This window comes from Papaver somniferum, chromosome 1 (assembly GCF_003573695.1).
Source record: "Papaver somniferum cultivar HN1 chromosome 1, ASM357369v1, whole genome shotgun sequence".
In the NCBI taxonomy this organism is placed as follows: domain Eukaryota; kingdom Viridiplantae; phylum Streptophyta; class Magnoliopsida; order Ranunculales; family Papaveraceae; genus Papaver; species Papaver somniferum.
The window spans coordinates 46,436,233-46,448,993 of NC_039358.1; the positions used below are offsets into that span (position 1 = coordinate 46,436,233).

General features: G+C 32.7%; 1 protein-coding gene across 1 annotated transcript; it reads left to right on the plus strand.

Moving 5' to 3' along the window:
* The first annotated feature begins 9,682 nt into the window (after positions 1-9,682).
* Positions 9,683-11,801, plus strand: LOC113328441 (major pollen allergen Ole e 10-like). Its single transcript, XM_026575559.1, has 4 exons — positions 9,683-9,845; positions 9,998-10,321; positions 10,990-11,020; positions 11,581-11,801. Exons 1-4 carry the CDS (start codon positions 9,770-9,772, stop codon positions 11,669-11,671), a joined length of 522 nt encoding a protein of 173 aa, XP_026431344.1. The 5' UTR covers positions 9,683-9,769; the 3' UTR covers positions 11,672-11,801.
* The last annotated feature ends 960 nt before the right edge of the window (positions 11,802-12,761 follow it).

Consider the following 12,761-nt stretch of genomic DNA (forward strand, 5'->3'; position numbering starts at 1 on the left):
TATTTTAATGGATTATCAGTCCATAATCCATTATGCAGATTATAATGGATTCTATATGTATATGGTAACCATTATAATAATTGATTATTTTAATCACAATTAAAAAAATCAGTTATTTCCATAAACAAAAAAAAGTTGTTTTAAAATTTTATTATAATCAATTATTTTTTCTAACAAACTCAAATTTAACTTTTTCTTGTTATTTTCTCTAAACTATCAAGAGAGAGACAAAAGGACAAAACATCGCTAAAAAAAATCCTTGATCATTGTTCTTTTCTCTCCTTTTGAAACCATCATTTAAGATAATCGATTATTTGAGAAAATGTGTTTGGGAAAATTTATTTTAAAAATGATTACATCAAAATCATTTATCAATTTATGATTATCTATAATCATAAAAAAATAATCCGTACCAATGAATTATAAAAATAATTTTTGTTTTTACTTATTTATTTATTTATTTATTATGCAGGTGGCAAAGCGTTGGTTAATCCAGAAAAATTAGATACTTGCATAGAAAGATGGGAAACATCATGCGTAACAGAAGAAGATTGTCGAAAGAAATGCACCCGCGATCATGGCAGTTCAACCCAACCTAGTTGTGGTGTCCGTTTTCCACTTCCTGATTTGTGCCGGTGCGAATATGTGTTAGAAAAATCGCATCATAGTAGAAAAATTAGTGGTTAATCTAACTTCCAACAACTTTACCACATGTAAAATTGAGGTACATTTTCTTTTCTGTACATGTTCTTATTTTGTTTCATATGATATGCAGGCAGCAAAGCAGTGAAGATTAAAGATAAAGGTGTCACTTGCAAAGAAAAATGGGAAATGGGATGTGCAACAGAAAAGGATTGTCAAGCGAAATGTTTCCGTGATCGTGGCATGAAAGCCAAACCTAGATGTGTTGATCGTTCGGCGAAAAGACTTCCTAATATGTGCGAGTGCAAGTATATATTATTATAAACAAATATTATGAACAGTAGTGTCTAAAATGGATTGGACGAGAGTGCCTTCTTTTTTTCTTCTCTATTTTTTGTTGGTGGTTGCACCAAGTCTTGAGTGGAAGTATTTTTTTTTTTTTAATCCATTCTTGTTATTTTAACTGCTTGTGTTGAAATATCTATTTGAGTTATGGATTGGACGAGTTAAACCAGAGTTTGGTTGAAATATCAATGGCAGATAGTTTGTTAAATATCAAAATTAATTATTATTGTTTTATTTTTTGCAAACCACAAAGCCAAGTCCATAATGGTTGATTTTTTCTCTAGACTAAGGCTAAGCCAGAATGGATGGATAAATTAGCTTAGCCGCCTGGGAGCCTAAATTTATCATAATATTAAGTTTGGGAGCCAGTTATGCTGGATGAGCATCACTGCTTCAAATGACACGTTAATTGTTCTTTAAGCTAAAGATATGAAATATCGTTCAATATTTCATTCTCCAATTATAACTATTCAATTTCAAATACTTAACCACGATTTTGTTTTAAATGTGCATTGTTTATGGTATTCCCGGGTCTACTATATATATGAATTTTGTAGAATTCAAGTTGCGTACAAGAGCAACTACACCCATAAAAAACAACAAAAAGAGAAGTTGATTTTGTTTGCGGGAAAGGAGAGGATGGCTAATAAAAACACTCCCATTATATGCAGGTAAAACTAGAGTATACAGTGGTTCGACTTTACCATCTCTATTACAAGCATACTCTTTATATACATGTTTGTGTAACATAAGAGGACTGCAAAGACAAATGTCACCACGATCATGGCAAGAAAGCCAAACCTGTGTGTACTGTACGTGTCATAGAAGGACATCCTGATTTGTGTGAGTGCAGATATAATTGTTAGAAAAATCGCATTACACCACAATGACGGTTATATTGTATTCAAAGGCAATAAGCAAATATGATAAAAATAATAGGATTAGTCAAGCGACTTTTTTGTTTTGTTACACCACTTCGCTATTTGGTTCACTTTTTATTGGGTACAATACAACTATTTTGGTTTTTGCTATTCATCTATTTAAACTGTTTGAGTTAAACTGGACTTGAAATAATGGTATCGAGTTCAATATCTTCTATTTCATTTGCGAGTGAGAAGATTCGAGTTCCTTTTTTTTTTACAAATAGCAGACTACATTTCATTTAATAATAAAAAGTGATTAAAAGTGATTTCCTGACTGTTTACAAGAAAATAAACATCAAAATACAAGAAAATGAAAACCCAAATACAAATAAAGTGTTAATTACATGTAAATCACAAAGAGAAAAAATAAAATACGCAAAGTCACGCAAGTTTTGTATGAGAAGTAGAGAGAAAAGACGGTATTATCCTAAATCAGTTCCGACCATTTAGAATGTTTGTATTCTTTAATAAGAGATGTTGCAAAGTGAAACATGTAAATCGCGAAGAGAGTTATATTCTCATGGAACTTGTTTAACCCCTCCTTTTATGTATAGGGCTGAATCTGAAGGACCATCGATGCATGTTGACATAATAAATTTGGAATTGGACTCGACCTGCTCAGGAGAAGGTTTAGTAAGGTGGGTTTGCTCCGAAGAGTAAACCTACAAAATGTAGTCAATTTTAGATTTTTTTTTGTCTCGGTTGAGACCAAGATACTGACGCAATTTTATCTCTGAGAGATTTTCGATGAAATCTCAGAGTCTTTGTTTTCAAATTTTATACGTGTAATATTTATGCCTAGCATTGTGCACACTTTACATATGCTAAATTTATATAGATATAGAGAAACAATACTAATTTTTAAGAGAACTTTTTTTTTTTGAGTGCTTTAGGGTTATTACTAAATTTTCATATGCAAAATCTATCTCGGCGAGTTTTTCGGTCAAATCTTGTCTCGCCTGAGAGACTCGTCTCGGCCATGGATCGAACCGAGATTCTCGGCGAGATCTCGACCATGTCGGTGAAGATAAACTATATTGAGCGCCCATACCTATCCCAGATTTTTTTTTAAAAAAAAAAGAGAAAAAAAAAAGTAGACCAGTTATTATTGATCAAAGAAGAAGGTAAATTTATCAATGATTGGTGATGAATTTGTTGATAAACCATCTCTTTCACATAGATATGCAAACATTGAAACTCTTTCACGGCCCTTGTGCATCATATCGCTTTCGAAAACCTCTTAATGCGGAATCCTATTGACTTTAATTTAAAACTTAATTGGATACTTAATTATTCAAACGGAGGGATGGTGAAGATTAAAACCAAATCAAAATGAGTTAGATCCATTCGCGTGTATCCGTTGGCAGAAAAATTGAGTGAAAACTTTCAACTCAATAAAAATTTGCTCCGTTGGAAAAAATGACATACAATTAAGGCGTGTGCGATGACATTATCAATTCAAGCACTAATTGCATACTAAATACCATTTTCTTCCATTCTGTTGACCAGCCAACAACCACAAAATTGGTTATTGGCAAATTTTGGTTCATTGGATTTGTTTTGGCTCAAAATGGTAAACATAAAGGTTGGCGTGCAAATTTTTACCAGGGGCCTGATTATATAGCAAATATGGTTCACACTAAAAAATATCGTGTCACATGGTAAAATTTTGAAGACATTTCGTCAATTGCTTGGAATCACAATATATATTTTTGAGTTATGGGTTAATTTTTGGCCACAATATGACTTTTCTGCCCTTGAAGGGTAAGAAAATTCTAAAGGGTAAACAAATTCTCAAGGTGCTTTTGTAAAGGGTAAGCAAATTCTAGATGGAATACTCATAGCAAATGAGTGCATTGATAGTAGATTAAAGCAGAAAAAACCAGGAATCCTTTGTAAAATAGATATGGAAAAGTCATTTGATAATGTCAATTGGTTATCTTTATTTAACATTCTTAGGAAAAATGGCTTTGGGGAGAAGTGGATTAAGTGGATAGAATGGTGTGTGATAGGAGCTCAGTTTTCAATTCTAGTGAATGGGGAAGCAACTAACATCATCAAACCTTCTAAAAGAATTAGACAGGGTGATCCCTTGTCACCTTTTAGATTTCTTTTAGTAGTAGAAGTTCTTTCAATGCTACTGAAGGAAGCAGTGGATGACAGCAGAATTAATGGTTTTCAGGTGATTTCAGGTGGAACTGTGATTTCTTATTTGCAATTTGCAGATGATACTATCATCATGATTAATGCTTCTAAACTGGAAGTAAGAAGACTTATGATCATTTTGGTTCTATTTGAGGTTCTGACAGGTTTGAAGTTAAATTTAGACAAGAGCTCAATGATAAGTATTGGTGCAAATGATCTTGTTCAAGAATTAGCTATGAAGTTGGGTTGTAGGGTTGAAACTTTACCTTTTACTTACTTGGGCATGCCTGTTGGAGTTAGTAAAAGAAGTGTTACAATATGGGAGGTGGTGATTCAAAGAATGAAGAAAAAATTAGCTCCATGGAAGAGGAAATTTCTCAACAAAGCTGGGAGAGTTACCTTAATAATGAGCTCTTTAGAAAGCATTGAAACTTATTTCATGTCTATGTATCATCTGCCAGTTTCAGTGGAGAAGCAGATAAACAATATTATGAGAAAATTTTTATGGGGAGAAGATGATAAAAAGAAGAAAATGAGTTGGGTGTCTTGGAAAAAAATCTGCAAATCTAGAAAGAATGGAGGATTATGCATTAGAAGTTTAAGGCTAATCAACAGATCTTTACTGACTAAGTGACATGGCAAGTTTTTTGTTGAGAAAACAGCTTTATGGAGAAGGATTATGTGCGAGAAGACCAAGTCTGAGGAATTCTTTGTGGTGCCTGCACAAACTACTGAAGTAATGGGAAGGAGCATATGGTTTGATATTCTAAAAGCCAACAAAGATTTCTATGAAACTGCTAGCATCAAATTGATGAATGGAAGAGGGGTTAGATTTTTGCACGACTGGTGGATGGAGAAAGGTGCTTTAAAAGATAAATACCCTAGATTATACAAAGTCAGTAAACAGAAATTTGAAACAGTGGCCAAGCTGAAAGAAACTAGGTGGAACTTTATTTTTTCTAGAAGTCTTGATCCAGCTGAGCGTATAGAGTTGTTGGAGATAAAACATGAGTTGAGAAATATTGTGTTGGATTCAGTAGGGGAAGACAACATTGAAGGTATGTACACAGCAAAAGGAGTTTACAATAAGCTGGATGCGCATGAGGAAGAATGGGAGTTTGCTGATGTTGGAACTAGCAAGTTTGCACCTCCGAAAGTTCTTTTCTTGGTTTGGGATGCAATGCACAATTCAATTCCTACTCGAAGTATGCTTCCGAGTAGAAGAGTAGTTGTTAACTCAAATTTGTGTTTATTCTGCAGTACACATGTGGAATCACAGGATCACATGTTTATTCATTGCAGTTGGGTGAAACACTTTTGGGAAAGTTTCCTAAATTCTCTGAATGTGCGTTGGGTGTTTAACCAGGATCTAAAGGAGTGTTTGCGAAGTTGGAGAATGAATAAGGTCTCAGAGAGGGTGAAGTTAGTATGGCATCTAATACCGTTTGCAACTTGTTGGAAACTGTGGCTTGAAAGGAACAACAGAGTTCATGGAGGTAGGCATAAAACACAAGATGATTTGATGTGTGCAATGAAGTTGGATATTCGACTATGAACCTCAAACACAGACATCTTCAATGGTTACTCAATGACTCAAATTTTGTTTCAATTGGAAGAAATTATGAGCATGAGATAAGCTTTTTTGGATTTTCTTTATAGGTTTTTTTTTGAAGTCTTTTGACTTATTTTTCTGTACATTCTGTAAATATCTTTTTCCACTTTAATATATCATTTTTCCTTCAAAAACAAATGTGGTTAATCTCAGATTTTGGTCTATCTCGGCCCGGAGCAAAATATTGGGGAAATTCTCGATGAAATCTCGGTGAAATGTCGGCTCCAAATTCTACATTAATCATGTAAATAAATTATATAAGAGAAACTTCTATTTTTCTGATTTCTTTGAGATATTTTTGGTACAATATAAAGTTTATCCTCGGTTTTCCATTTCAGGCCCCATTTCTATCTCTTGACAATCCCTACTGTCTTAATAATAACACAATCAATAGAAAATTGTTTCTTTAATCCACCGATCATTACATGATGAATCGATGATCAACCGAAGGAACAACCACCTTCTATGAAAGTACAACATCCCTTGTTCCTGACCTGCCTCAACCTAAAGAGCTTGATGTGAGTTGTATAATATTTATCTTCATCTCGAACTAACTAAACTGTTTCAAACTAAATGGATTAAACGTCAAAGACTTTCCATAACATATGTTAACGTGAGTGGATTAATCCTATTGTTAGTTTCAAATGCGCCAATAATGGTCACTCTTTATTCTTATCGTATTTCAATTCAAGGTTCTTTACCTTCTTCGGTGTATAATCTTTGCAGACCCTAGCCCTCTCTGATAATAACATTATATACCAATTTCGATCTGCGAGAGAACTTGATTCAAGATGGAATAACATAACAAGAATCCAAGTCGCATGACAAACTCTTTACTTTTCTCGAACTTTCTACAAACTTTATCGGAGGCATTGTTTTATTAATCAAACAAGGATTCATGAATATGAGAATGAATGATGAGGGTTGGCAAGATTTTACTCTGAGCAGGTTTCTTTTCTTTTTCTAGTTTTCTTAGATAGTTAGTAGTCTAGGATAGATTTATTTAAGTTTTTGTTTCAATCTCCATTGTTTTTAGGAGATTTTTATGGTGTTCTTGTGGGTGTTTTGCCCATTTTGTTTGTGTCGTCTCCTTTATGGAGATTCTTTATGCTCTCACATGGAGTTTCTTTATGATCTCAATGGAGATTTTAGGTGGAAGTTCAAGTATGGTGATCAAGATTCAAGACTTTAGGGAATATTACTCTCATAGTTTTATGAGAATATCTCTTTTTCAAGAAGAAAATCCCTTTCAAAATGGTTGGATTATAATCCCAAAACCATTCTCCCAATCTTAGGATTGCTTGGTACTTTTGTTGGTAGTTTGTTATTTCTCTTCACAAATTACTCTTTGTTAGTACCTTTTAATTGTAATTTGATTCGGATGTACTTGAAATCCATGTAATCTCTAATTTTTCATGAATGAAATTTATGAGATTTATCAGGAAAAAAAATGATTCAAATTCTCATAATATACTCAAATCCGTTCAAATCTCAGTTGTATATTTCTATCTCGGCCGAGTCAAAACGAGATTTCCTTTGAAATTTTGTCTCGGCGAGGCTATAATTTCTCTCACTCTTAGGGCGATAAAGGAAATTTCGTCGGAATCTTGATGGAGATCGACTGTATTGGTGAGGATTAATAGTATTAATAATAAAAACATCTTAACACCATTATTATACATGTTTATTATCACATTATCTCACATTTTAGACGTGTTTTTTTTGAATAAAAACCAAACGATAACGGATTTGAAGCTAATATTTTGGCGAAGTGTTCCTCTTGCAAAGCTCTACGTCACTACAAAAAATGATCATATTTTGAAATACTAAACCTCACCATCTACTAATCTTAATTTCAATGGTTAAAAATCCGTTGAAAATTAACGGCTCATTTTCAAAGTGGTAGATGGTGGTGTTATACACTTCGGAATGAACTCTTTTTTGGTAGGTATGTAAAGCTTTGCAAGAAGATCATAAACCCAAAATAATAACTGAGAATCCGATATCATTTATTATTTTTTCACAAAAAAGATATCTAAAGAGTGAGATAGAACATGTGAAGGGATCTTCTCTTTATTTATTATATAGCCCCAAAATAAATTGATGCATATTATTTCTTTCTTTTCATTTTGCTTGCAGTTCAAGTATGTCAAATGAGGAGGGGCACGTGACAAAACGGCCTTGGTCGGATAATATGTTAGTTCATGTTTTTTGCAACATAATATAAAAATACATAGTATTCAAAATGAGTAATAATTTGTTGATAAAGGTCAATAATCCAACTAAGTCTTTATGGGCCACATATAGGCCTTGTTTGGTAAATAAATTGATAAATAATTTTGATGTAGTCATTTTCAAAATACATTTTTCCAACCATTTTTTTCAAATAATTGATTATCTTATAATGATGATGTCAAAAAAGAGAAAAAAGTACAATGATTTAGGATTTTTTTTTTTTTGGTCTTATGTGTTTTTCGTCTCTATCTTGATGGCTTAGAGAAAATAAGAAGAAAAAATTTAATTTGAGTTTGATGGAAAAAAATAATTGATTATAATAAATTTCCAAAAACAACTTTTTTTTTGCTTATGGAAATAATGGATTTTTTCAATTATAATTAAATAATCAATTATTATAATGGTTACCAAACACATATAGAATCCATTATAATCTGCATAATGGATTATGGACTAATAATCCATTAAAATAATGGTTATAAAACAACCCTTTGTTGGTAAAATTTATGATTATCTATTTATGATTATAAATAATCATAAATTGATAAATGATTTTGATATAATCATTTTCAAAATAAATTTTTCCAAACACTTTTTTTCAAATAATTGATTATCTTAGAATGATGATCTCGAAAAGGAGAAGAAAGAACAATGATCTACTATATTTTTCTAGTCCTATGTTGTTTTTTTTGTCTCTCTTTTGATAGTTTAGAGAAAATAAGAAGATAAAATTCAATTTGAGTTTCTTAGAAAAAATAATTGATTATAATAAATTTTCAAAACAACTTTTTCCTGTTTATGGAAATAATGGATTTTTTCAATTATGATTAAAATAAACAATTATTATAATTGTTACCAAACGCATATAGAATCCATTATAATCTGCATAATGGATTATGGGCTGATAATCCATTAAAATAATGGTTACCAAACAGCTATGAACTAGTGACGCCTTCGTTATTTACGATGAACATGGCAGCAGCAATGGCCATTATATCCAATACTGTCAACAACACAATAACCTTGTCCATAACCATACTTTTGCTGATAACATGTCGTGACACAACCCCCATTATGTACACACAGCTCATTTTCCGTTATGACATAATCAAATTTTCCCAATCCATCTGCATTCACAAAAAAACACACAAAATTGGTTAAAAAGACCAAAATCAACAATTTCTGGGTGAAATGGACAGTTAGATTTTGATACTGTTTAAATGGACAAAAGTGTAAAAATAGGCAGGATGTAACCAGTTTTATCGTGCCCATTTTCAAATATTTTTTCTTATTTTTAATTTACACAGGATGTATCCAGTTTCATCCTTGCTATTTTTTAAATTTAAGCTAGGATTATTATCTTTTTTTTTGGCCATTTCATCCAAACTATTTTTTACTCGTCCATTTGAACCGTGATTTAAAAATAACCAAAAGTTCCGACGAATGAAGATACCTTACCTTATTCTCACACAACGGAACAACTTTATAGATTTTTCTGTTCTATTCTAGTCTAGATAGCCAAAAAGTAACCAAAAGTTTCATCATCAAGCATATCAATAGTCCACAGACTCTAACAAATTTCTGCTTCAATGACTAGACAACTTCAGCAGGTATATTTATGTAAGTTCAGCTAGTAAAGATATATCTAGTCAGTGAGGAGAATGGCTTTAGACAGAAGCCATCAATATAAAGTTATTCTATACTTCAGGCCTACTCACCTGGTACACTAGTTACTAAAAGTGGCATCTCAGTTGATTAAATGAGATCACTTCAACAGATTTTAGCTACTACCAAGTGCATATAATTCATTCTTTCCATCACTCAAGTTCTTAGGCAGAGCAAGAGAAAGAAACAGTTACCATCAGACATGGAAAGAAGATCACAGAATTTGAAGAGTACTAGTACGTTGCTGCTGTTGATCATGTTCATGGTTCATCTTCTTGGTATGTTTTCTTGTTCCATTTGAGTTATATATACTGCGTAAGTTATACTGCTTTCTCATTAACCAACCTAATTCATTCATCTTTGTTTCCAAAAGTACTTATTTGCTAGAGTTTGATCATCGGTTCTGCTTCTCTGCTAAATGCATATGCAGTTTCTACAGCTGAGGCGGCAGATTTTGCGATTCCGGTCACAACCTTCTCGCCACCAGAGGGCAACACGACGTTTTTGGATGGTACGACATGGTGCATTGCTAAGCCAGGGGTGTCACAGGTTGATTTGCAAATAGCACTGGACTGGGCCTGTGGATTGGGATCAACTGACTGTAGTCCTATTCGATCCGATGGGCCTTGTTTTAAACCAGATACTCTACTCTCTCATGCTTCTTATGCATTCAACAGCTATTACCAAGTGAATGGGAATAATGATGTTGCTTGCACTTTTGGTGGAACAGCTACTCTTACTAAAAACAATCCAAGTAATTCCTGCCTATCTTGTTCTTTCAGATTTTAATAGTCTTTACTTATTACGATTAATTAGTTTTGGCCCTTTAGTTTGATTCCTATAAACCTTTTAATGTCAACTGCAAGATGAAACTTAGCTTATATAAAGATAACTCTCTTTATTGATGTTTAGAAAATCTCTCAAAACTAAACACAAGCTCTAATCTTGCTCATATGATCAAACCACAACTTTGGTGATCATATATATAGAACTATGAATTCCTTTTCCTAGTCCTATTACCTTATTACATGTCTTTCCTTTTCTTAGAACTAGATGACTTCTAATTCCCTTAGGATTACATCAATTTCCTAATCTTGTCCTAACCAACTTGTTAGTGACTTCTATGTTGAGTTAATCCAACAGCTTTACGTGGTAAAAGCTTTGATTATAACACCTTTTAGTGAATGCATTTGTGATATAGGTGAGCAAAACACTCAAATCCGACGAGATTCGCTCGGCTTATGTAGGTATATAAAAGATGAACATATCCCGAAATTTTTTAACTTCAGATCTGTTACTGTTAAGATCCTATTAATGAAAATGGCATCAAAAGGGAGTGAAACCTTCTTTTATATAGTTCCTCATGTTTAATTTTTAAGTTTTGTGTTGATCAAATTTCTATATGGATCTTTTTGATTTCAGGTTACGGAAAGTGTATTTACGCCTCATCACGGTAATCATGCAAATCAATTACATTATTTTAATTAAGCTTGGTCTTGGATAATAAGTACATCTGTTGAATATCCAGTGCAGTGGATTAGGTACCTTGAATCATATTTAACTTCCAGTGAAAAATTACATTAGGGATACACGGCTTTCTCATCTATACATGCCCACATTCCACTGTAGATATTTTAATCACTTTTGAATTGAAGTCGGGGAATGATACAGCTACCGAGAAAACTCCCTAGAGAAACCCCGTGAACCCTTTTTTGGCCAATTATCCAAATCGTGGATTGAATGCCAAGGGATGATGGGCCACTACATATTTTTTCTAGCCGTTAGTTTTATTACGGAATATTCCTCGGTCAACCTAACCTATCATTTCCGGTTGAAATTCATATGAATGGAATTTGATAATCGCGAGGAAAATAAGTAGTTGAAAACGTTGTCACCAATACCTAAGTGATTTGTTTTCTTTAATTTTTGTATTCGTAAGTAGGATTGCTTCTCGCAGCAATAAATTAAAATACCACATTTATTTAGTTTCTTTCTTTCTTTTTTATCTTTCAGGCCGGACTCTTCCTCTACGTTTCTTTCACAAAATACGAGTTTTTTGTGGTTGCCAATTTTATGTCTTATACTGTTGGTTGTAAGAAATTGAAGCTAAAAATAAGTAAAATTTAAGCATGAAATTGAAGTTAAATTTAGTAAAATTTAACCACATGTATTGTGCTTGTGTTTTTTTGTAGTGAAAAACATAGAAATTACTTAGAGGAACTGTAACATTGTTTTCAAACATGCACCAAAACATTTTCCCTTTTTTTTTTTTTTTTTGTTGAATGGGCCTGGCTCCGATGCCAACGAGTCAATGACCAACCTACTAACTCACAACACACTTACGGAAAATGAGTCATTTGTCCAAATATTTTTAAATCACGGTTCAAATGGACGAGTAAAAAATAGTTTGGGTGAAATGGCCAAAAAAGATAGTAAGGATGAAACTGGTTTCATCCTAGCTTAAATTCAAAAAATAGTAAGGATGAAACTTGATACATCCTGTGTAAATTAAAAATAAGAAAAAATATTTGAAAATGGACACGATGAAACTGGTTACATCCTGCCTATTTTTACATTTTTGTCCATTTAAACAGTATCAAAATCTAACTGTCCATTTCATCCAGGAATTATTGATTTTGGTCTTTTTAACCAATTTTGTGACACACTTCTAAAATGGAGATTGACCCGACCTCTTGCCTATTGGAGGGACATGAGACTAGACCACTGCACTAAATACGCGGTTCCTACTATCCCTCATGATACAAAACAAAGTTTTGAAGAGGTGAAGTCTGACCAAGTTAAAGTTGGGGAGAAACTTTAGGCTTCGAAAAACTAGTTTGTTATTTGTTCTTTTAGCCAAATAAGGATGAGATTTTATTTAACAAAAAAAAAGAAAAAAATTCAACGAATTCAGATACAAGTAAACATAAAAAAAAAAAAAAAAAAAAAGAAAAAAAAAAGGGCAAATTACCAATAGTAGCTCTCAATTGCTATCTAATACTCAACTTTTCAGTTGATCAGTAAATCAGGGACAAATAGTAAATCTCAATTCCAGAAGCACATAGACAAATGGAGACACTAGACCCACTCGATTTTGAATCCTAGTATAAATCAGTTAGAATTTTTGGAAGATCCAGCCGTTTGTCAGGGTAAACATGGCTGGTATGTATTACTGGGTTTATACCATGTTCTAT